Source organism: Silurus meridionalis, chromosome 1, assembly GCF_014805685.1.
Source record: "Silurus meridionalis isolate SWU-2019-XX chromosome 1, ASM1480568v1, whole genome shotgun sequence".
Classification (NCBI taxonomy): domain Eukaryota; kingdom Metazoa; phylum Chordata; class Actinopteri; order Siluriformes; family Siluridae; genus Silurus; species Silurus meridionalis.
The window spans coordinates 9,711,527-9,734,933 of NC_060884.1; the positions used below are offsets into that span (position 1 = coordinate 9,711,527).

The following is a 23,407-nucleotide window of genomic DNA, read 5'->3' on the forward strand; positions in this document are numbered from 1 at the left end:
ACGACTTAGTGGCATCAAATTAGAGACCAATGGTCAGGATTGCTTATAATATTGCAATGAAAGCAGATGAAAGCATTAATTTTAGTATTATAGCAAATGGAATTCCTCGAATCTGACCCCTGATATGAAAATTACATACATAATAATGTGCATGTGTTTTTTTTATATAATACCACAGTTCAGACAGTAGCGGCGACTGTAATTCAAATTACAGGACTTTTTTCGAGTCTAATACATCAAAAAAGGAAAAATTGGGAAATAACACTGCTTTATTTAGTTGAAAGCATTCATGTAGACTTGAAGACAGTCAAACGCAAACAACAGTTTTTATGATTTGTAATAATTTCACACATTTCATTTTATCATACATTTTAGGTCAAATAACTACTTTATTGCATATGAATTACATTTACATTAACAGCATTTGGCAGATGCCCTTATCCATATCATCTCATTCATACAAATGAGCCGATATGGGGTTAAGGGCCTTACTTAGGGGCCCAGTAGTTAGTTACCTTAGGATCCAGAGTCTAATGCCTTCAACACTAAGCTACCACCTATCAATTATTACATCAGGGGTAATTTCACTCTGACAGCATTTAGTAGCATTGCATTTTAATTGCTTTAACTTGGATCAAATGCTTGGGATAGCATTCCATTCAACTTTTCATAAAACACTGGCAAGTAGAACATCATTCTTCACTTCCTTTATCATATTGGGGTGAGGTTGTACCATTCAGACCAAGCTTTCCTTGTTAACTTATGGTGTGTATCTGTTGCAATATTTTTGCAAAGAATTGCTGGTCAGATGGAAAAAGGAACTTGTGGGGGTCTCAAAATCTTTTTTTCTCCCACAGTTCCTAGCCGAGTTGTTAGAATACACGTCTCTAAGGATAAGCGCTAAACAGCTAACCAAAACCTTTTAAAAGTCAAGTTCTGGACTCATCTGGGCTGTTTAAAAGCCCGGTTAAAAGAAGTATTTCACAACATTAAGTGTAACAATGAAACGTTATTGGAAAATAGTTGCTTCTGGATTTAATCACCATGTGGTTGATTTCCCTTTCAATGCATACCCAGTCATGCATGTTTTATTCTTTGAAATAATAATAATAATATTCCTACTGAAATAATGAATGTATTATACTTTAAAACCATAATTCATCAACTCACTTTGGCTTCCTCCCGCGCTGCCTTGGTGTGGTTGTCACATCTGTTCCCTGTGTTTTTGACTTGACCGCTTGAACTTTCTTGACCTTTTTAGCATCCTTTGCTACCTTCCCTTCCACCTTCTTTGTCTTTTTTAGCTCCTTCAGTGCTTTTGATTTCTTCAGGAGCAGGCCCTTTCCTTCTTTCTGTTCCTTCTTTTTCTTTGGTCTAATGTCGCACTCTCTGTCCTCTCTTGTGTCTTTCTTGTCTTTTTTTTTGCGTTTTTTCCTCACCCTGGGCCCACCTCCTCCATCATCCTCCTCACTATTGACAGGTGAACCAGAAAGGTGAGGACTGGAGCTGTTAGATCCTTGGACTACCTCCCTCATGCTGGCGAGCTTTGCATGAGCCACACAGTGGTTAGATGGCCCATCGATGATGCGGATCTGCTCCTTGCCAAAGTGGCCTATGGAAAAAGTTGTTTGTGCATTCTGCTCTGAGGCAGTGTTGGCTGAAGTTGCTGAAGTGTGCATTAAAATGTGCGTGGCAGACATCTGTAAAAACAGTAAAGCAAGCATAAATAAACGTTCCAATCAAATACAAGAACAACAAAACATTTTTGGCTTAAAGAAATAAACTACTACAGATCACACAAATTCAACAAAAGTTCCTCCTCCAAAGCAAAACAAAAAACAGGCTTTTAGGTGCTACAATATTAAAGAATTGTATGGTATCACTCATCCCCCCAGAGGTCTCACTAAATCTTTTTCAAGCTGATCAGAATATTTTAGGGCATTTTAATCATGGCAAACTCCAATATATAAATACATTTCAGGATAAGCTAATGCTTGAGAACAACAATAGGAATTCACCAAGTCATTTTTGTTGTGTTTGTCCCTTCTCTATGGAGTCAGATTTATTTATTTTATTACCTTGACATAAGCTGCTCAGCTAACACTTTCCTTACAACCCTCAGACCTTCCTGCAAATTGTATAATAGCCAAGCTGAGGTCAGTGACCCTAGGTTTGTCAGAATGACAATTATTTTTTTTTGTTTTTATTAATGGAAGAATATAAAGCCTTTGCTATGACACACAACATCGAGCTCAGGTGCATCTGGTTTCCACTGATCATCCTTTAAACGTTGGGACTTGAACTTGATTGGAGACCACCTGTGGTTATTTCAGCTGATTGGTCATAAGTTGGAAAGGCACACACCTGTCTATATAAGGTCCCACAGTTAACAGTGCATGTCAGAGCAGTGTCTAAGGAATTGTCTGTAGACCTTTCCTTGCTTGTGGAGAAAATATTATTGCAGTTTTGTGATGTAACATTAATTTGCTACGTTAATTAATGCTTTCTAGATTACAAAAAAACAAACAAACATACAATAAGGTTTTTTAATGTGGACTACCTGCTAAATGCTGCTGCCCTCTTTAAAAAAAAAAAAAAAAAAAAAAAAAAAAAAAGGATAAATTATTAATACTTGATTACTAGTGCATAAAAGCCATGTTTTCTAAATATGAAACTCTGGCTACTTTCTAGTATGGCATTTTTGGGCAATTTCATTAAAACATCCTTCCACCGTCCACTAGGTGCCTAACCTAAAGATATTCACACCAAACTATTTCCGTACAGGGCTTTCGATTTGGTGCACATCTGTACCGAATGCAATCCTTTTTTATGTGTGGAACATAGTTGAAATCTGAGTTCCCTCACTAACTAAGTGTTGGACCGCAAGTTTGTTTAGTCTCTGAGTGTTAAGTGCAGAGTAACTGTTATTTTTTATTATTATTATTAAACATGAAAACATACACAAAGTATAGATACAATGTTTATGTTATGAGTTGTCATTTATAAACTTAAAGTATTTGAAGATATTTGCACAGAAATTGCTTTAAATGACCCTACATGTTCAATTGAACCATTAAAATATAAGGAGTACTGTATATTATGCAAAAAAAAATGAAACACTAAACTTAATATTTCAATGACAAAATTAGTTCCCAAAGGTTTTTGAGAGAGAGAGAGAGAGAGAGAGAGAGAGAGAGAGGCTACGCTATAGATATACAGTTACCAAATATTGCCTAATATACACCTGCCTAATATTGAGTTGGTCCTGCTGCCTAAACAGTCCTGACACGTCGGGCATTAAGTTCTTTAGCAATTTGATCTTCAGTAGCTCGTCTGGTGGATCGGACCTCAAAGACCAGCCTCCCACGTGCATCAGGGCTACTCATGACCCTGTTGCCGGTTCACCACTGTTCCTTCCTTAGACCACTTAAAAGATAGTGACTACTGCAGACCCTACAGGAGCTGCAGTAGTAAAGATGCTGACTCAGATGTCTAGCCATCACAATTTAGTTCTTGTCAAACCCGCTCAAATCCTTACGGTATTTTCTCTGCCTCTAACACACCAATTTGAGGACTAAGGACAAAATTTTCACTTGTTGCCCAATATATCTCACCTACTAACAGGTACCATGATGAAGAGATGATCCGTTATTTACTTTACTGGTCACAATGTTATAATTTTAGGCCTTGGTTGGTGTGTATACATACACATACTTAACTTTTAATTGCACAATGCTACTATTTCATTGCTTGCACTTCTAGTAGATACTAAATTATGATTTGTTGCCGAGTACTGAGTACTTTGCAATTAAAAAGTTCTAGTTTAGACACCCAGGTAAATTCTTGTCATGTAACTGAAAACATTCCAAAACAATTTTTGCCAAGTGTCAGAGCACATTACTGTGCTGAAGGTCACTGGAATATTGCTGCTATAAAGGTGTGTACTCGGTCTGAAACAATGTTTAGGTAGGTGGGACTTGTCAAAGTAACATGAATGCCAGGACCCAAAGTTTCCCTTTAGAACACTGTGCAAAGCTTCACGCTGCCTCCACCAGCATGCCTTCTTTCCAGAAAAAAAGGCAGGCTGCTGCGATTTTTGTCCGGCTAAGCAACAAACACACCTGCCAATCTACTTTATGTAAAATAAAACGTGATTCAACAAACCAAGTCACCTTTTCTATTGTCCCTTGATACAGTTCTGATGCTCACCCATTGTAGGAACTTTTAGTAGTGGTTGGGGGACAGCATGCACACTCTGAATGGCCGGGGCAACACAGCCTAATATGCAGCCACAAAACAGCCGGTTAGATCTACCAGTTGGGAGATGCTCTCTCCATGTTGTCTAATCATCACAATTTGGCTCTTGTCACAGTAAATGTTCTCACTTTTAAAGTTATATTGACTTTTATTGAGTTTTAATGTTATAGCTGATTGGTGTGTTAAACATAAAGAGAGCTCAGTACAATAGATAAATAGGAAGGGTTGAAGGTATATTTCTGAACTACAGTACATTAAGCTAAGTGGTTCTGCCATTGGAGCACATGTGAGCCCCCCCCCCCAAAAGAAAACCCAATGACACACACAGGCACTCAGACACCCTCAGCATTGCATCTGCAGACAGGTATGGGCATAATATCAATGAATTACAAGCTTTCCTCTGCGGCCTATTAATCAAGGCCGCTGTCATGGCAACAGGCTCGCAACCAAGCCATGGGAAGCAGCAATGCAATTTCTGCATTTCTGTCATAAAATTTACAACAGATTTTAAGATAAAGCCAAACAAAATAGCTAAAAAACATTTGATAGAGAATAGAAGAGTGGTTTTCTTTTCCCATCTCATAATAACTATTTTGACTATAGTATTTCACTCCAGATTTCAGTTCAGCGTATTCCTTTTCAGATGTTTCTTTTCTGCTTGCGATGCACCCATACACACATGTATACCGAGAATTCTCCATGAATGCAGCTCATTAATTCTGAACACGAATATATTTTAGTATCAATACTTGCCAGGCAAATATGCCAATCCAATCACACATTCACAAAGACAAAGACACACAGTCCAATAGAGTACTCTATGGAATCAATACTAGCTCAAAACAGCCAGAAGCAACAGCTGCAGACTGGTCAATGCCACACTCCTCTCCTCCTAAAAAAAGGTTGCCTTTGTTACACAGTTCCTCCCTCTATGAACACAGAAACCATAATCGTGTTGGGATATGCTTATATCAAACTGACAAATTCTTGGAGGGAATTTTTTTTTTTTTATTATTATTTTTTTTATACAGATCACATTACATACATTTAATTATATGCCGCAGTGTTTTAAGCTGACAGAGAGGTGTGATTGAAATCAAATTCTTATAACTATAGCAATATAAATGTATAATGAATCTTGATGCATTTTTCTTTTCACATTTTTAAATACCCACTCAAATCCTCTTTAAATTTAAATTCTTTTAATTAGTTTAAGCAGTGTAAAATGTTTTTTTTGTCATGAAATATAGATTTAAGTAATACAGTATAGACTGTTGGGATATGGTCATCCCCAGCAATAAACTGGATGTTAATTTTTTTTATTTTTTATTAACTGATTTATTGTGGTCAAGGGGACAGTGAATCCGAAGCTCATCCCAAGAACATTGGGAACAAGATAGGAATGCACCCTGGATGGAACACTATTCCATCGCAGAGCCCCATCGGTCCAGAAGGAAGAAGAAAAGCAGCCAAAAGTAGCCAATTCACTAATAATAATAATAATAATAATAATAATAATGTTTAATTTATATAGCGCCTTTCCCAAGCTCAAGGACGCTTTACAAGGTACAATATTTCAAAACAGATGAAATATAGTGAACATACATATATATATTCATCGGACATTTGCCCAGAACGAAGGATCACATGCAGCTGCATGAGATAATAACAGAAGACAACACAAACACAAAAACATACAGTACAAGAGATAGAACTCTATATAGTACACGGTACATACACCACATTTCAAAAAAATTAAGGACTCCTAATACATATGCATTTACTGATAGTGGAGGTTGAAAAGGTACGTCTTAAGCCTTTGATTTAAATTCAGACAAAGTGGTGATGGTTCTGAGTGCAATGGGTAGGGAGTTCCATAGTGTTGGAGCAATGACAGAAAAGGATCTGCCACCCACAGAGGATAGGCGGTATCTAGGAACACGAAGTTCACAGGATAGGATGAGAGAATATCGGAAAGATGCTGTCTTGTCAAATGTCCTCTTCTATAAGAATGCATAAAATTGGTGGTTGTCTGTCGTGTAACAGCACACAAAATTCAAATTCTAGTTTATATGATGGTGGCTCAAAATAATAGCTTTTAACAAAACAATGCTACATTATTATTATGCAATATTTACATGATCAATTCAGATTTTTTTTAAACTAATGCAGTAGAATCTAATCACATTGGCCAGAGTGCTATGTTTAATTAGCCATGTGCAATCTGTTGTGACTCACAAGAAGCTCTGAAGACTGCTGATTAATTATTTTCCATTCTGCTGTTAGCTAGTTATGTTGTTCAGGTCAGTGTAGACAGGATTTGAAATCATGTGTTTTCCACTCTACCATTTGCTCTCCTTTACATCCTCTCTATGACGATTTCTTTAGCCAGGATTTGAAATGTCAGGACATTTCTGACATGGTTTTTAAAGCAGAAACTGAAAGAAAAAGACTATTTGTACAATACAGACAAATTAGGTCATGTTTGCGTTTTTTGAGCTAGTGTGCTGTATGAATATTTGGCACATTGTAAGGTTTTACCTATAGTACCAACTGTACAGTTGTTGTTAAATCTCAAGATTGATGTTTTGTGCATGTTAAAATGCTTTTCTGCTCACCATGGTTGTAACAAGTGATTATATGAGTTAAAAAAAAATTCCAGGCAGCTTAAACCAATCTGCTAATCCTCTAAAGTCTCTTATAAAGAAGGCATTTTTCACTTACAGAACTATTTGAACAGAACTATTAAGCAGCCAAATGATAACAGAGTAGCATGACTGTGCAGGTTAATAGATGTTCCTAATAAAATAAAGGGCCATGTACTTACCAATCTTACCAATGTACTTACCATGTACTTATTTCAAAATGGATTCAATTTATTATTTTCCCAAAACTTCTACAAACAATATGACATGACAACGTGAAAGAAGTTTGAAATCTGTGCATATATATATATATATATATATATATATATATATATATATATATATATATATAAAAATAATAATAATAATAATAATAAAAATAAAAAATAAATCGCATTTACAAAAGTATTCACAGCCTATGCGCAATACTTTGTTGAAACACGTTTGGCACAGTTACAGCCTCAAGTCCTTTTGAGTATAATGCTACAAGCTTGGCTCACTTATTTTTGAGAAGTTTCTCCTCTGGAGTAGGTTTTCACCAAGGATGTGCATTGCTGCATTCATCTTTCCCTCGATCCTGACTAGTCTCCCAGTTCATGACACTGAAAAACATCCCTGCAGCATGATGCTGCCACCACCATGCTTCACTGTAGGGATAGTATTCAGGCCAAAGAGTTCAATCTTTGTTTCTCATGGTCTGAGAGTCCTATAGGTGCTTTTTGGCAAACTCCAGTTGGGCTGCCGTGTGCCGTTTACAGAGGAGTGACTTCTGTCTGGCCACTTAACCTACATACCTGATAGGTGAAGTGCTGTAGAGATGGTTGTACTTCTGGAAGTTTCTTGGTCACCTCCCTGACTTAGGCCCTTCCTCGCGCTCAATTTGGCTGGATGGCCAGCCATAGGAAGAGTCCTGGTGGTTCCAAAATTCTTATATTTATGAATGATGGAGGCCACTGTGCTTATTGGGACCTTCAATGCTACAGAATTTTTTCTGTACCCTTCCCCAGATCTGTGCCTCATTACAATCATGTCTCGGAGGTATACAGACAATTCCTTGGACTTCATTGTTTGGTTTGTGCTCTGACAAGCACTGTTAACTGTGGGACTTCATATAGACAGGTGTGTGCCTTTCCAACTCATGTCTAATCAACCGAATTTACCACAGGTAATCAGTGATCAGTGATAAAATTGATCTCAGATGCATCCTGTTAAGTGTCATGGCAAAGGCTGTAGATACTTACAGTGGGGCAAATAATTATTTGATAGACTGCCAATTTTTTTTGTTTTTCCACTTAAAAAGAACAGAGAGATCTGTAATTTTCATTGTAGGTACACCTCAACTGTGAGACAAAATCTAAAAAATAAATAAATAAATAAATATTTTTTTTAAAAATCATTAATTTTTAAATAATTATTTTCCATTTTATTGCATGAAATAAGTATTTGATACAATAGAAAAAACTAACTTTATAATTGTAAACAAATGTTTGTGTTTAAAATATTGAGGTCAGACGTTTCCTGTAGTTCTTGACAAGTTTTGCACACACTGCAACAAGGAAGACTCCTCCATACAGGTCTTCTCCAGATCTTTTAGGTCGCTGGGCAACACTGAGTTTCAGCCAGCTTCCTCCATAGATTTTCTATTGGGTTCAGGTCTGGAGACTGGCTAGGCCATTACAGGATCTTGAAATGCTTCTTACGGAGCCACTCCTTGGTTGCCCTGGCTATGTTTTTGGGGTCATTGTCATGCTGGAAGACCCAGCCCCGACCCATCTTCAATGCTCTAACTGATGGAAGGAGGTTGCTGCCCAAAATCTTGCAATACATGGCCCCATCAATCCTCCCCTCAATACGATGCAGTTGTCCTGTCCCCTTTGCAGAAAGGCACCCCTAACTAAAGCATAATGTTTCCACCCTTATGCTTCACGGTTGGGATGGTGTTCTTGGGATGGTACTCATCATTCTTCTTCCTCCAAACACGGCGAGTGGAGTTTATACCAAAAAGTTCTATTTTGGTCTCATCTGACCACATGACCTTCTTTTATGCCTCCTCTGGATCATCCAGATAATCTTTGGCAAACTTCAGACGGGCCTGGACATGTGCTGGCTTGAGCAGGGGGACTTTGTGCGTGTTGTTGGATTTCAATCCATGACAGTGTAGTGTGTTACTAATGGTAACCGTTGAGACTGTTGTCCCAGCTCTCTTCAGGTCATTGACCAGGTCCTCCCGTGTAGTTCTAGGCTGATCCCTCACCTTTCTTAGGATCTCCACAAGGCGAGATCTTGGAGCCCAGTCAGAGGGAGATTGACAGCCATCTTGAATTTCTTCCATTTTCTAATAATTGCGCCAACAGTTGTTGCCTTCCCACCAAGCTATTTGCCTATTGTCCGGTAGCCCATCCCAGCCTTGTGCAGGTCTACAAGTTTGTCCTTGGACAGCTCTTTGGTCTTGCCCATAGTGGAGGTTTGAGTCTGATTGACTGAGTGTGTGGACAGGTGTCTTTTATACAGGTAATAAGCTCAAACAGGTGCAATTACTACAGGGCTTCTTCAAGACAAATTAACAGGTCTGTGAGAGACAGAATTCTTGCTGGTTGGTAGGTGATCAAATATTTATTTTATGCAATAAAATTGAAATTAACTATTTAAAAAAATCATACAATTTGATTTTCTGGATTTTTTAAATTCTGTCTCTTACAGTTGAGGTGTGCCTTTGATGAAAATTACAGATCACTCTATTCTTTGTAAGTGGGAAAACTTGAAAAATCAGCAGTTTATCAAATACTTATTTGCCCCAGTGTATGTATGTGATTTTTGTCGTTTTTTATTTTTAATAAATGTGTACATGTAGGTTAAAAAAAATTAAAACCAGATGATAGTTGAGTACTGATGGTTAAGTTTCCAAAAGGCAAAAAAAAAGACCCTCTACAGAGTAAAAGCACTACTGAGTCCAACAGAAAAAGGAGCAGAGGGCCAAAATGTACTGCTCCTCAAGAGAACAAGCACCTCAGGGTGTCCAGTTTCATGACAGACATTTAACTAGTCCTCAGCCTACAGCACGGCTAAACAGCACACACGATATTAAAGTGTCAACATCCAAATTAATAATAATAATACATTTTCTATAAAGGTGCCCTTCAAAACACTCAAGGACACCGTACAATTAAGTCATAATCATAAAAACAAGACAAACTACAAACAACAGCTGTTTAACTGTTAAAACCCCCTATAATCCCACTGTAACTTTAAAAAAAAATAAATAAATAAAAATAAAAGACATTTTGACATTAACAGAGGAACTTATTTAAGACAGAGAACAGGAGAGATGTTACCAGACTGCCTCACACCCACAGTCAAACAGAGTGGGAAGCTGAATGGTTCAGAGTTGTTTTGGAACAGGGAAGGTTGCAGACTTATTTCATGTGAAAGGAATACAAAACCCACAAGGCTACCATTCCACACTTCAGTGCAATGCAATTCAACCTGGATTGTAGTTAATTGGTACCAAGTCATCATACAACAAGTAACCAGGCCATTATCTATGGACTGCATTGGGGAACCGCTCATGGGTGGTGTGGATGACATATCTTCTACTGAGCATCTGTGCTGTGTCTATGCGTTTTATGTGCTGAGACCACTGCAGAACGGACCAGTGATTTGGCTGTGACGCTGAGAGGCTTTGAACTTTCCTCTTGGTGGCCCGTTTGGATGCGTGATCCACCACAAAGGTTGTTCTGCCTCTTGGTCAGAGGAAATGGAAAACTGACCCATTATGCGACATCTATTTGCGGCGATAACAGTCACCGGCATGGCAAAGAGAAAGTGGTTTGTGCTACTGCTACTGCTTTCAGGTAACATTCATCCCAACCCAGGCCCAGAGTTGGCTCAGCTTCAAACACCAGAGGAACTTAAATTAAGTAATGGTATACGATTTTTCCATCTTAATGTGAGAAGTTTGGTAATTAAGGTGGACGCAGTTTAAATCTGGGCAGATTCGACCGATGCTGACATCATAATTCTCACAGAGACTTGGTTGAAAAAATTGATTACAGATGCCATGGTGCATATTACTGGATATAATGTTTTTAGAGCTGATCGTAGTAAAAAAGGAGGAGGGGTTGCAGTTTATACTAAGGAAAATATGAATTGTATTTGTATTGAGTCAGTTAGTATTTTAAAATGTTTTGTGCACCCGCTTTCAGCTTCAAGTGAGGCAATTTCATTGCTTACAGACAGGTTGCATAACTGGTCTAATTTTTATTTAATTTTAATTGGAGATTTAAACTGAGACTGACTGTCTCAGTCATCGGATTAACTTAAGGACATCTGTAACTCCTTGTGTTTAGAACAATTGATAAATTCACCAACTCGCCTAAATGGAAAGAGTACGAGTAATTCATCTTTGATTGATATTATTTTAACTAATATTCCCCATGTTTTTTCTGCGATAGGAGTTATTTGTAATGATCTTAGCGATCATTGTGCAATATCTTGTGTGAGAAATTTTAAGATGCCTAAGAGTACACCCAGATTTATATTTAAACGACAATTTAAAAATGTTAATGAACAAGCTTTTTTGCATGATGTGTATAACAGTGACTTACAGTTGGTTTCGTCTATACCTGATGTGGTTGATGCTTGTGATTATTTTAAAATCAACTTTTTTTGAAAATTTGTGATAAACATGCTCCTTTTCGTAAATATCGGGTGAGTGGGAAAAATAATCCTTGGTTTAATGAATCTGTTTCTAATCTTATTAAACAAAGAAATGTGGCCTAGTCCAAAGCAAAGAAAACAAATAGAGATGAGGACTGGTCAAATTATAGATTATTACAAAATAAGTGTACAAAATTGATAAAAAATTCCAAAATCCAGTATTATTTTAATCTAATTAACAATAACATGAACGATCCTTCTAAATTTTGGAAATTAACTAAATCTCTTGTAGGGTCAAATAAATCTTCTGATCTTCCAAAACTTTTAAAAGCGGACCAAAGATTAATTACAGACAAGGCTGATGTTGTTAATATGTTTAATAATCATTTTATTTCAGCTAGTTTGATAACATATACCAGTAATTCGTTGGTCAATGGCGAACAGGAAATTGAAGAGCTGACAAATTATAATGATTTATTTTCCTTTACCTCTATATTGCCCAGCCAAGTTTATAAACTACTCTCAAATTTAGACTGTAAGAAACCAGGTGGATCTGATAAAATTGAACCAGTTTTTTTTTTTAATTGTCTGCAGATATTATTGCTGAACCTATTGCATCAATTTTTAATTTGAGTCTATCCACTAATGTAATTCCAACTTCTTGGAAATCAGCTATGGTTATGCCATTATTAAAAGGAGAAGATCCCTGTGATTTGAATAATTATCGACCTAACTACCGAATTAACTACCAATCTTAGCAAAAGTTTTTGAATCTATAGTAAATGATCAAATTTAAGAATATCTAGGTAGTCATAATATTCTAAACGCATTTCAGTCTTTTTTAGAGCGGGTCATAGTACGATAACAGCTACTACACTTATTACAAATGATATAATAACTGCTCTCGATGAAGGACAGCATCGTGTTGCCTTGTTTGTTGATTTGACAAAAGCGTTTGACTTAGTGGATCATGACTTACTGTTACAGAAACTTAAATATATAGGTATTTGTAATTCGGCTTTGAGTTGGTTTAAAAATCATTTATTTGATCGAACGTAATGTGTTGCTGTAGATAATTATATTTCATCCGTGTTAACAGTCAAGAAGGGTGTTCCTCAAGGTTCTTTATTGGCACCACTTCTTTTTTCTATTTTTATAAATGAATTAGGGCAGGAATAAAATCCATAAGCTACATTTTTATGCTGACGATACAATTATTTATTCAACTGCATCCTCTTTGTCACAAGCTATTGAAATTCTCCAGAATTATTTTAATACTTTTCAGCATAATTTACTCAAATTGAAATTAGTTTTAAATGCGAAAAAAAAACTAAGTATATTATTTTTTCGCCTAGTCCTTTTATGATCACTGCTCCGTCTATCCTTTCTATTGATGGCGTGCATATAGATAGAGTAACAACTTACAAATATCTAGGAATATGGATAGATAAGAAGTTGGCATTTGATGTTCATATTGATTACTTGGTAAAAAGATTAAAACCAAGACTGGGTTTTCTCTTTCGGCAAAAAAAATGTTTTTCTTTTGGAGCTAAAAAAAAAATTATACAAAGTACTTTTTTACCCATTTTAAATTATGGTGATATTATTTATATGCATGCCTCTATATATTTATTAAAAAGATTAGATTGTGTTTATCATGCTGCATTGCGTTTTATAACAAATGCTTGTTCACATACTCATTATTGTTTGCTATATAACTGTGTAGGTTGGACCTCCTTATATCAAAGAAGTAAATCACATATTAGTATATACTGTAAAGGAACTGCTTGGTATGCTTCCAAATTATATTACTAGGCTTTTATGTTTGTGTAAAAAGAACTACAGCACCAGATCGTCAACTGGTATTACATTAGACGTACCTGGAGTACACTCGGAACACAGAAAATCTGCTTTCTCTTACTGTGCTCCTTGGCTGTGGAATGAATTTCAAGCTATTACTCCACTAGAAATAATTCCTTCTTTGAATGTGTTTAAAAATATATTGCAATGTAAAACGAGTGAAGTATGTTACTGTTTTAATTAATTGATTTGTTGATTTATAATTAATTCTAACCCTAACCCTTTGTTTTTTAAGAATTTATTTTGTATGTTTTGTGTTTATGTGAAACTTTTATAAGGCCACCTTGGCCAGGACTCCATGGAAGAAGAGATTTCTGTTAATCTCAATGGGACCTTCCTGGAAAAATAAAGGTTAAATAAAAAAAAATTAAAAAATCCTACTGAGATAACCTGGATCGTAACGTCAAAATGAAATATTCAAATAGCAAAGAACACCAAGTTTCAAAGATGTTGCCACATAAAATTAAAACAAGACATATAATAAATAGTAAAGCTATAAAAAGACTATAATGGTATATGAATCAGAAGCTGGTAAGCACTTTTGTTGAGAATATATTATATTGCCAATCATGGGTGACACCAGGGGGTGGCGGAAGGTCGAGAAGATTCAATTCAATTCATTTTTATTTGTATAGCGCTTTTTACAATGAACATTGTCTCAAAGCAGCTTTACACAGATAATGTGGTGATTAAAAGTAAATATGTTCTTTGTAAGTAAGTTCGTCCCTGATGAGCAACTGTGGCAAGGAAAAACTCCCTGAGATGGCATAAGGAAGAAACCTTGAGAGGAACCAGACTCAAGAGGGAACCCATCCTCATCTGGGTTGCACTGAATTGTCCAATATATCTGGGATGCCCTCCTATATTGCTTTTGTGCAATTTCAGATTTCACCGTTAAAATACAGTTCAACAATATGCATTGTTCGTCTACATGTTGACAGGAAGCAGGAGAACAGATTAAGCTAAAGGTTGTGTCTATTTTTTACATTTGTTTATAGTTTTGGTATGAAAATTTGAGAAGACTAGATGATCGACAAAATGGCTAAGAGTCCCAATACGCTGGAATCTGGAGCGGTTAGCCAGGCCTCCACAGACAGCGCAGCTCCTGAGCACAAACCAAAAATGTCTGCAAACTTTATTGAGCTCGGGCCTTTTCAAATATTTCATTACCAGCATCGGACGGTAGAAAGTTCAGGAAAGAATAGTATGCGAATTATGAATGGACTGAATATAGCCCTGCTCTTGATCGTGCTTTTTTTTGTATGTAACACAAATGAAAAACACAGTGAGCCAGGAGAGACTGTCACACATTGCAGTACGTATAATTAAAAGGGCCATTCACATAAATTTGGATAATACAGTTACAGGTACAAAAGGACACTCACATTTTGTGCAGATTATTCATTACATTTTCTTCTTCTTCATTCATTAATGAAGAAAAAGAGGAGGCATATGAGGACTGAAAGAAGAATAAGATGGTGGAAACTGAAAGAGGACGACTGTAGTGTAAGGTTCTGGGAAGAGTTCAGACAGAGGTTCGGTGGTGGTGAAGAGGTGCTGGATGATTGGGCAACTACTGCAGAAGTGATAAGGGAGACTGCTAGAAAGGTACTTGGTGTGACAGCTGGAAATAGAAAGGAAGACAAAGACATGGTGGTGGAACGAGGACATGCAGGAAAGCATGGGGAGAAAGAGGTTGGTGAAACAGAATTGGGATCGACAGAGTGATGAGAAAAGTAGGAAGGAGTACAAGAAGATGCGGCAGCAGGTGAGGCAAAAGTAAAAGAAAAGGTATATAAGGAGCTGTATGAGAAGTTGAACACTAAGGAAGGAGAAAAGGATTTATACCGATTGCCCAGGCAGAGGGACCGAGCTGGTAAGGATGTGCTGCAAGTTAGAGCAATAAAGGATGGAAATGAGTTGACTAGTGAGGGGAGTGTGTTAAGAAGATGGAGGGAGTATTTCGAGCAGCTGATGAACAAGGAAAATGAGAGAGAGAGAGAATGTTGGATGGTGTGGAGATAGTAAAGCAGGAAGTGGATAGGATTAGTAAGGAGGAAGTGAGAGCAGAGATTAAGAGAATAAAAGTCGGTTGGACCAGATGACATAGCGGTTGAAGCATGGAGATATTTAGGAGAGATGGCAGTGGAGTTTTTAACCAGATTGTTTAACAAGATTTTGGAAGGTGGGAGGATGCCTGAGGAATGGAGAAGGAGTGTGCTGGTACCGATCTTTAAGCATAAGGGAGATGTGCAGACCTGCAGTAACTACAGGGGAGTTAAGTTGATCAGTCACACAATGAAGTTATAGGAAAGAGTAGTGGAAGCCAGGCTGAGAGAAGAGGTGACCATCTGTGAGCAACAGTATGGTTTCATGCCGAGGAAGAGCACCACAGATGCATTATTTGCTTTGAGAATGTTGATGGAGAAGTAAAGAGAAGGTCAGGAGGAGTTGCATTGTGTTTGTGGATTTAGAGAAAGCGTACGACAGGGTGCCAAGAGAGGAGTCGTGGTATTGTATAAGGTAGCCAGGTGTGTCAGAGAAGTATGTGAGGGTGGTGCAGGACATGTATGAGGACAGTGTGACAGCAGTGAAGTGTGCAGTAGGAATGACGGACTAGTTCAAGGTGGAGGTTGGACTGCATCAAGGATCAGCAGGGAATTAAAAATCAGTAGGAGTAAGAGAGTACATGTGTGTGAATGAGAGGGAGGGCAGTGGAGTGGTGCAGTTGCAGGGAGAAAAGGTGGAGAAGGTGGAGGAGTTCAGCTACCTGGGGTTGCAGGCAGGGTGGAGTGGGTGGAGAGGAGTGGCAAGAGATTTGTGATAGAAGAGTATCTGCAAGAGTAAAAGGGAACGTTTATAGGACTGTGGTGAGACCCGAGATGTTGTATGGTTTAGAGACAGTGGCATTGAGTAAAAGACAGGAGGCGGAGCTGAAGGTAGCAGAGCTGAAGATGAGATTTTCGTTGGGAGTGACGAGGATGGACAGGATTAGAAAGACATTAGAGGGACAGCGCATGTAGGACGTTTTGGAGACAAGGTGAGGGAGGCGAGATTGAGATGGTTTGGACATGTGCAGAGGAGGGACATGGGGTATACTGGTAGGAGAATGCTGAGGATAGAGCCACAGGAGGGAGGAAAAGAGGAAGGTGAGGTTTATGGATGTGGTGAGGGAAGACATGCAGGTAGTTGCTGTGAAAAAGGCAGATGTAGAGGACAGGGGGGTATGGAGACGGATGATCCCCTGTGGCGACCCCTAATGGGAGAAGCCGAAAGAAGAAGAAGAATCCTTCATTTGTTTACAATATCTGCTTTATTTTGCTTCGGGATGCTGTTATTGCGGAGTCGCTCTCCAGCACCATTCACACAAATTCACCAATAATCAAATTGTGCATAACTGAGACAAGTGTGTTTTAGGCAACTTTACTCTACTAATCAACAAATAACCAGGAATGCAGCCATAACACCAGCAATTTAATTCAAAGGCATTTGCAATAGTCACTGATGTTATATGGTCAATAACTTGTGGACATGTTTTAGGAAGATCTAGTCAGAACATTTAGTCCCTGCTTTGGTTTGCTTGGGCATTGCTACCACACTTTACCTTCACCAACCACTGAAAGGAGCAAATTTAACCATGTAAAACCTGAAGACACAGCTGGATTACATCAGGAAGCAGCAACATAGAGACCAGACATTGCAGGATGGTGGCATTTAATATTCCAAAGGCTATATCCAGCATACAACCATCGTCCTTTTGAGAGTAAAGTAAAGCTGGACAAATCATCTTTTAAATAAGAGCGCTTACAACAATGTTTAGGTAAATTGTGTGTGTCAAATCGACATCCAAACGATTGCCAGGACCCAGTTTCCTAAATCACCACCACACAGCTTTCACAAGCTAAATGCATTTTGGCCCCATTCCTTACCCAATTCTTAACCACACACCTATCCAGACAATGTAAGAGACAAAAAAATGGATCATCAAACTAGACTTTCTTTAAGCACTGCTCCATGGTCTATTTCTAATGCTTATTGTGGGCACAGTCAGAGGTGGAGAGAAGTCAGCATGTGCATTCTGTCCAGTCTGCCACTACACAGCCCCATAAAAAGCAGGCTCTTTGTAGCTCTTGTGTGAGATCAGAATGGATGGGCTAGACTTCGCTACCCACAGGCATCAATAATTCCTGTTATTGGTTTATAGTTTGTCTTTTCCTGGACTACTTTTGGTAGTTTCTAACCACTGCATACAAGTGTGGTTCTATAGGTTATAACCGGTCAGTTGAAAAAGTCTTAACAATTCAGCCAGCAGTACCAACACAGAAGAACCAATATCAGTAGATAGAACTGTAGATCTTCCAACTAATATTTTAAGAGATCTTAATAATTAAGGATAATTGACCACTGAGCTATAAAAATGGTTTTGCAAATCTTTCAGTTATTGATAAGAATGTCTTTCGATACATTGAATTATCTAAGACAGGGGTCACCAATCTTTTTATAACTGAGAGCTACTTCTTGGGTACCGATTAATGTGAAGAGCTACCAGTTTGATACACACAGTTTTCAATTTCATCTGAAATAACACATTTGCTTAATTTACCTTTTATTATATGTTATTATTAGTAATTAATGATATTCATCTTTGAAGACACTCATCATGTTAATGATTTCTCATAATAATTATCAACAATGATTTAACAAAGTAGGAAACAGCTATTTTTTTAGAAAAGGCCTACGAGCTACTCATGTGGTCCTGGCGGGCACCATGTTGGTGACCCTTGATCTAAGACAAAGGCTCTGATCCAGCGAAAAGGCGTCTCTTAAACCTGTTAAAGATTATGCAAATCCCCATTATAAACAATTCAAACCAATTGTTTGTGTGAATACCCACAAAGAAAGCGAAGAGCTGTGAATGTTCATTAACCCAGCAAAATGATCAGGTTCATCAATAAGCCAGGAGGTTGCTCAACAACTGTGCAAGTAGCTCAGTAGCTGCAAACTACAGTACCAACTTAGTTGTTGAGAATGTGGAATATTCAAAAGCAAAACACTGAGTTGAGAGACAGACTCAACAAGATCAAATTGTGGCCTGTGCCTTATGGTGAATATAAACTATAGAAAGGTTAAAGCTACAAGCTCTACAAAGAAAATGTATTCAACACCCACAGAGCAAATAAAATGCAATGCATGTCTTGTAATGAAGTTTGGCATTGCTATCTTACTATGTGCAGGGCTGGTTGTGATAATGAGTGCTTAATCCAGAGTGCAGAGTTAGCAATGTTTAAAACAAAAAAGGCTCATGAGTAACATGCACTACACAACCCCACATATTCTATAGCAAATGGCAGTGATAACACACTAAGCAATTAGACTTGAATGATAGCAAACTATTCCCAGCTTTGGAGGACAAGACACCTGGAGCTTGGACCATAATCAAAAGCAGGTAAGTGGACAGCTCTGTGCCACCCATGCGCACAGACTCTAACGGAAACCTGACTGATGAATGAGAGTAGCATTTGAATCAAATACTAAAATGACATTGTCATCTCTTCTGCTGTTTTTCTTGTATTCACAAATATGCATTCTACTGGCCTTACAGAGCCCGGAATTCCTCATTGCCGTTGTCTTAAGTGTAATTATTTTTGCATTGTGAGTGATACTAGAACATTATTTGGCTCATAGTTATTTGGGAAAAAACAGACATGCCTCCATGATCACATTGTACTTGTGGCTAAAATAATAGAAGCCAAACAAAATGACACTGGGCAAATTAAATCATCTGTTCATTATTCTCTGTCTATTACGCTTTTTAAAAACACGTTGCTCCATGTGCAAAGCTGTGTGGACCAAATCTTTATGCAAGGAACCATCCTAATCAATCATTAGATGTGTTTGTGTGACTTGTCTGCACCTTGTTAGAAACAAAGTCAGCAATTACGCTGTTAATTATGCTGAAATGATGAACAGTATGTGCAAACAGTGCTCCTCATAATACACCCATAATTAAACTTTTACCACTACAGGTTCCTGCACATGCTATGGTCAGGAGTGTGCATAATGTACGCACATCCTCAAACACAAGAGCAAATTGATAACATTCTGCTCATTGAAACATGCATGTGAACGGTTTAGGGTAGCTGTATTTTTTAAGCTTATGCATATGCTCAGAAATGGCGCCATGCCTTTAATGAACATCAGTGACATTTGCTATAGTTATTCCCACCTGCGCTGAGTAAGTACGTACATTTTCATTAAGTAATGTTTCAATTCTTTACTTAGCAAGAATGATGTCAAACTGAAAGATGTTTCAAATGATACCGCACAGCGCAAATCTCAATCTATTAGCTTTATTTATAGATAAAAAAGAATTACATTTGTCAATTTTGCTTATGTTGCATCGGCCAACAAATGAAGACACCACTAATTTAAAAATAGTTCTTATTAAAAATATTATATTTTATATATATATATATATATATATATATATATATATATATATATATATATATATATATATATATATACACACACACACACACACATACACACTGTGAGGAAAATAAGTATTTGAACACCCTGCTATTTTGCAAGTTCTCCCACTTAGAAATCATGGAGGGGTCTAAAATTGTCGTCGTAGGTGCATGTCCACTGTGAGAGACAATCTAAAAAAAAAAAATCCAGAAATCACAATATATGATTTTTTAACTATTTATCTGTATGATACAGCTGCAAATAAGTATTTGAACACCTGAGAAAGTCAATGTTAATATTTGGTACAGTAGCCTTTGTTTGCAATTACAGAGGTCAAACGTTTCCTGTAGTTTTTCACCAGGTTTGCACACACTGCAGGAGGGATTTTGGCCCACTCCTCCACACAGATCTTCTCTAGATCAGTCAGGTTTCTGGCCTGTCACTGAGAAACACGGAGTTTGAGCTCCCTCCAAAGATTCTCTATTGGGTTTAGGTCTGGAGACTGGCTAGGCCACGCCAGAACCTTGATATGCTTCTTACAGAGCCACTCCTTGGTTATCCTGGCTGTGTGCTTCGGGTCATTGTCATGTTGGAAGACCCAGCCTCGACCCATCTTCAATGCTCTAAATGAGGGAAGGAGGTTGTTCCCCAAAATCTCGCAATACATGGCCCTGGTCATCCTCTCCTTAATACAGTGCAGTCGCCCTGTCCCATGTGCAGAAAAACACCCCCAAAGCATGATGCTACCACCCCCATGCTTCACAATAGGGATGGTGTTCTTGGGATGGTACTCATCATTCTTCTTCCTCCAAACACGTTTAGTGGAATTATGACCCAAAAGTTCTATTTTGGTCTCATCTGACCACATGACTTTCTCCCATGACTCCTCTGGATCATCCAAATGGTCATTGGCAAACTTAAGACGTGCCTGGAAATGTGCTGGTTTAAGCAGGGGAACCTTCCGTGCCATGCATGATTTCAAACCATGACGTCTTAGTGTATTACCAACAGTAACCTTGGAAACGGTGGCTAATTTAGGATAATAAATGTAGTGGAGGTGGATATTTTAAAGGCAGACTAACAGGTCTTTGAGAGTCAGAATTCTAGCTGATAGACAGGTGTTCAATCACTTATTTGCAGCTGTATCATACAAATAAATAGTTTAAAAATCATATATTGTGATTTCTGGATTTTTTTTTTAGATTATGTCTCTCACAGTGGACATGCACCTATGATGACAATTTCAGACCCCTCCATGATTTCTAAGTGGGAGAACTTGCAAAATAACAGGGTGTTCAAATACTTATTTTCCTTACTGTGTATGTGTATGTATGTATGTATATATATATATATATATATATATATATATATATATATATATATATATATATATATATATATATTTTTTTTTTATTATTGGTTTAATTGTTGCAACACATCCAAAAGAATGCCAAACTGAACTGAAATTATGCATGAAAATAACATAGGCAAAATATTGGATTAATATGACGTTTACTAGAGTACTGGTGACATTTTTTTCCTACATAAAACAGCATAGCTCAGAGTATTTCTGGCAGTAACATGAACAATAGGATTATATAAAAGCACTCTTTTAAACATGTTAATGTTTTTATAGTACCAGCTTATAGACAGGGACATGTACTGTCAATTCACAATCTAAAAATGAAACTGATTTACAAGAAACAGTGTTTATGTGGTGACATTCACTCAAAAATAAAACTTTGTTTATAAAATGATACACTTTGGCCTATGATGCCTTATGAATTGTTAGATATATGCAGCACTTAAAAAAAAAAAAAAAAAAAGGAAATCAACCAGAGAAAGAAATAGAAAAAAAAAGGACAGAAAGATGTAAAAGGTTAAAAACTGACCTGCTTGTCCTTCTTTTGTATTTTCATTTTTTTCTAGTACTTTGAATCTGCATCTATTGAAATAGGAATATAAAACAACAATTAAAGATATTTTACAGTGGACAGATTCACTGTCGTAGGATCATACAGAGGTTCATTAAAGAGAGTAAAACCCGAGGAAAAGCACAAGAAATATATAAATTCACATATTCCTAAATAAATTGTGTGAAGAAAAAAGCGAATAATTAAAATAAACACAATAAAAGTGCACAAAATGTTGATATTTGCCCTCAAGTGTTTATTTCTGATTATAGTTCTGCATTTATTTCCTTTCTTAGTGTAACATGCTAATGAGGATGTAAATTAGATTAGGTAAGATTCAACTTTGTAACTGTACAGTGCACAAGTACAGAGCCAATGAAATGCAGTGAATAAAACATTGCATCCTCATAATGGTGCTGCATTTGACTTTCCCTCCTGTCCTTTACTTTCTGTTCTGAAAAGTGCAATCAATTTTTATTTATTAATCGGGCTGATCAGCACCAGAAATCACAAGATATTTGTGAGAAGAAAATCAGCAGATAATGTACTTCTAAATTCAACAGTGTATTTGCAGGTGTTTGACAATTATAATTTGCCCATCTCTCTCACTGTTAAAAGTCATGTTTGCACAGGCAAAAAGTCAAGCACAGCCCTTTTACAATGACCAGCCAATTGCGGCAGGAATTCTGCATACTGAGGATTGACATCCTCTCTTGTGCTAAGGAAAAATGTAACAGAAGTACATTCACAAACAACTAAAACAACTTTCAGTTTAGCTTTTCCTTTAACAGTCCTATGAAGCAAGGGCTATAAAGGAGGCCATAGTACATTCTCATCGGTCAAAAACCGTGGAGGTCAATGGAGTTTTGAGCTTGCATGGCTGCTTCGGGAACAGCCTGACTAAACTGTAGTAATCGAACACATGATGGTAGTAGCAGAATGAATTCGGATGTCTACAGACTTTCTCTCTGCCAACTTACAGTAAAATATTTCACTACATACCAAGAAAATTACCCAAAACACAACAAAGTATATATTGGAAACAATGTAAAATGTTTTAGACTGGCTAAGTCTATCACTAGACCTTAACCCAAATAAACATGCATTTCACCTCCTGAAGAGAAGACTAAATGTAGAACTCCCTGACTATCCAATCTCAAAAAAGTATCCATGAAATATGTTGATGTCAGTGTGGCCCCAGATTGATGCAGCTATTGCAAGCAAGGGGTATGCAATTAAATGTTATTTACATTAATGTTCATTAAAAACTCTGTTACTATACCAAAAGATAGTTATCAAGGTGTTAAATTAACTAAATGTGAATATCAGAAAACAAAAGCAAAAATTCTGTCAACTCCGATTCATCTATTGATCTCAACCCCAAGTGTCTGGAGTATACAGCAAAAAAAATAAAGATAAAACTGTTCTTGGCCTAATACAGTAATGCATTAGCATTTGACTGCATTTGTGTCATACTGTAAATGGAATAACCGGGATTAGAACGTCACAAAACATCACACAAATTAAAGTGAATTATTTATATACAATACCTCATTTTTATATTATAGAAACTATATTTAGATCAAATCAAATTTCAAAAAG

The 23,407-nt window shown here is 37.2% G+C and overlaps 1 protein-coding gene across 1 annotated transcript in view; it reads right to left on the reverse strand.

Annotated features, from left to right (window-relative positions):
• The window catches only part of chd6 (chromodomain helicase DNA binding protein 6), an 85,750-nt gene that overhangs the window by 43,846 nt on the left and 18,497 nt on the right, over window positions 1-23,407 (reverse strand). The window contains 2 exon segments of the mRNA XM_046845807.1: window positions 1,171-1,700; window positions 21,785-21,837. Coding sequence (XP_046701763.1) covers window positions 1,171-1,700; window positions 21,785-21,811 — 557 coding nt within the window. The 5' untranslated portion in view covers window positions 21,812-21,837.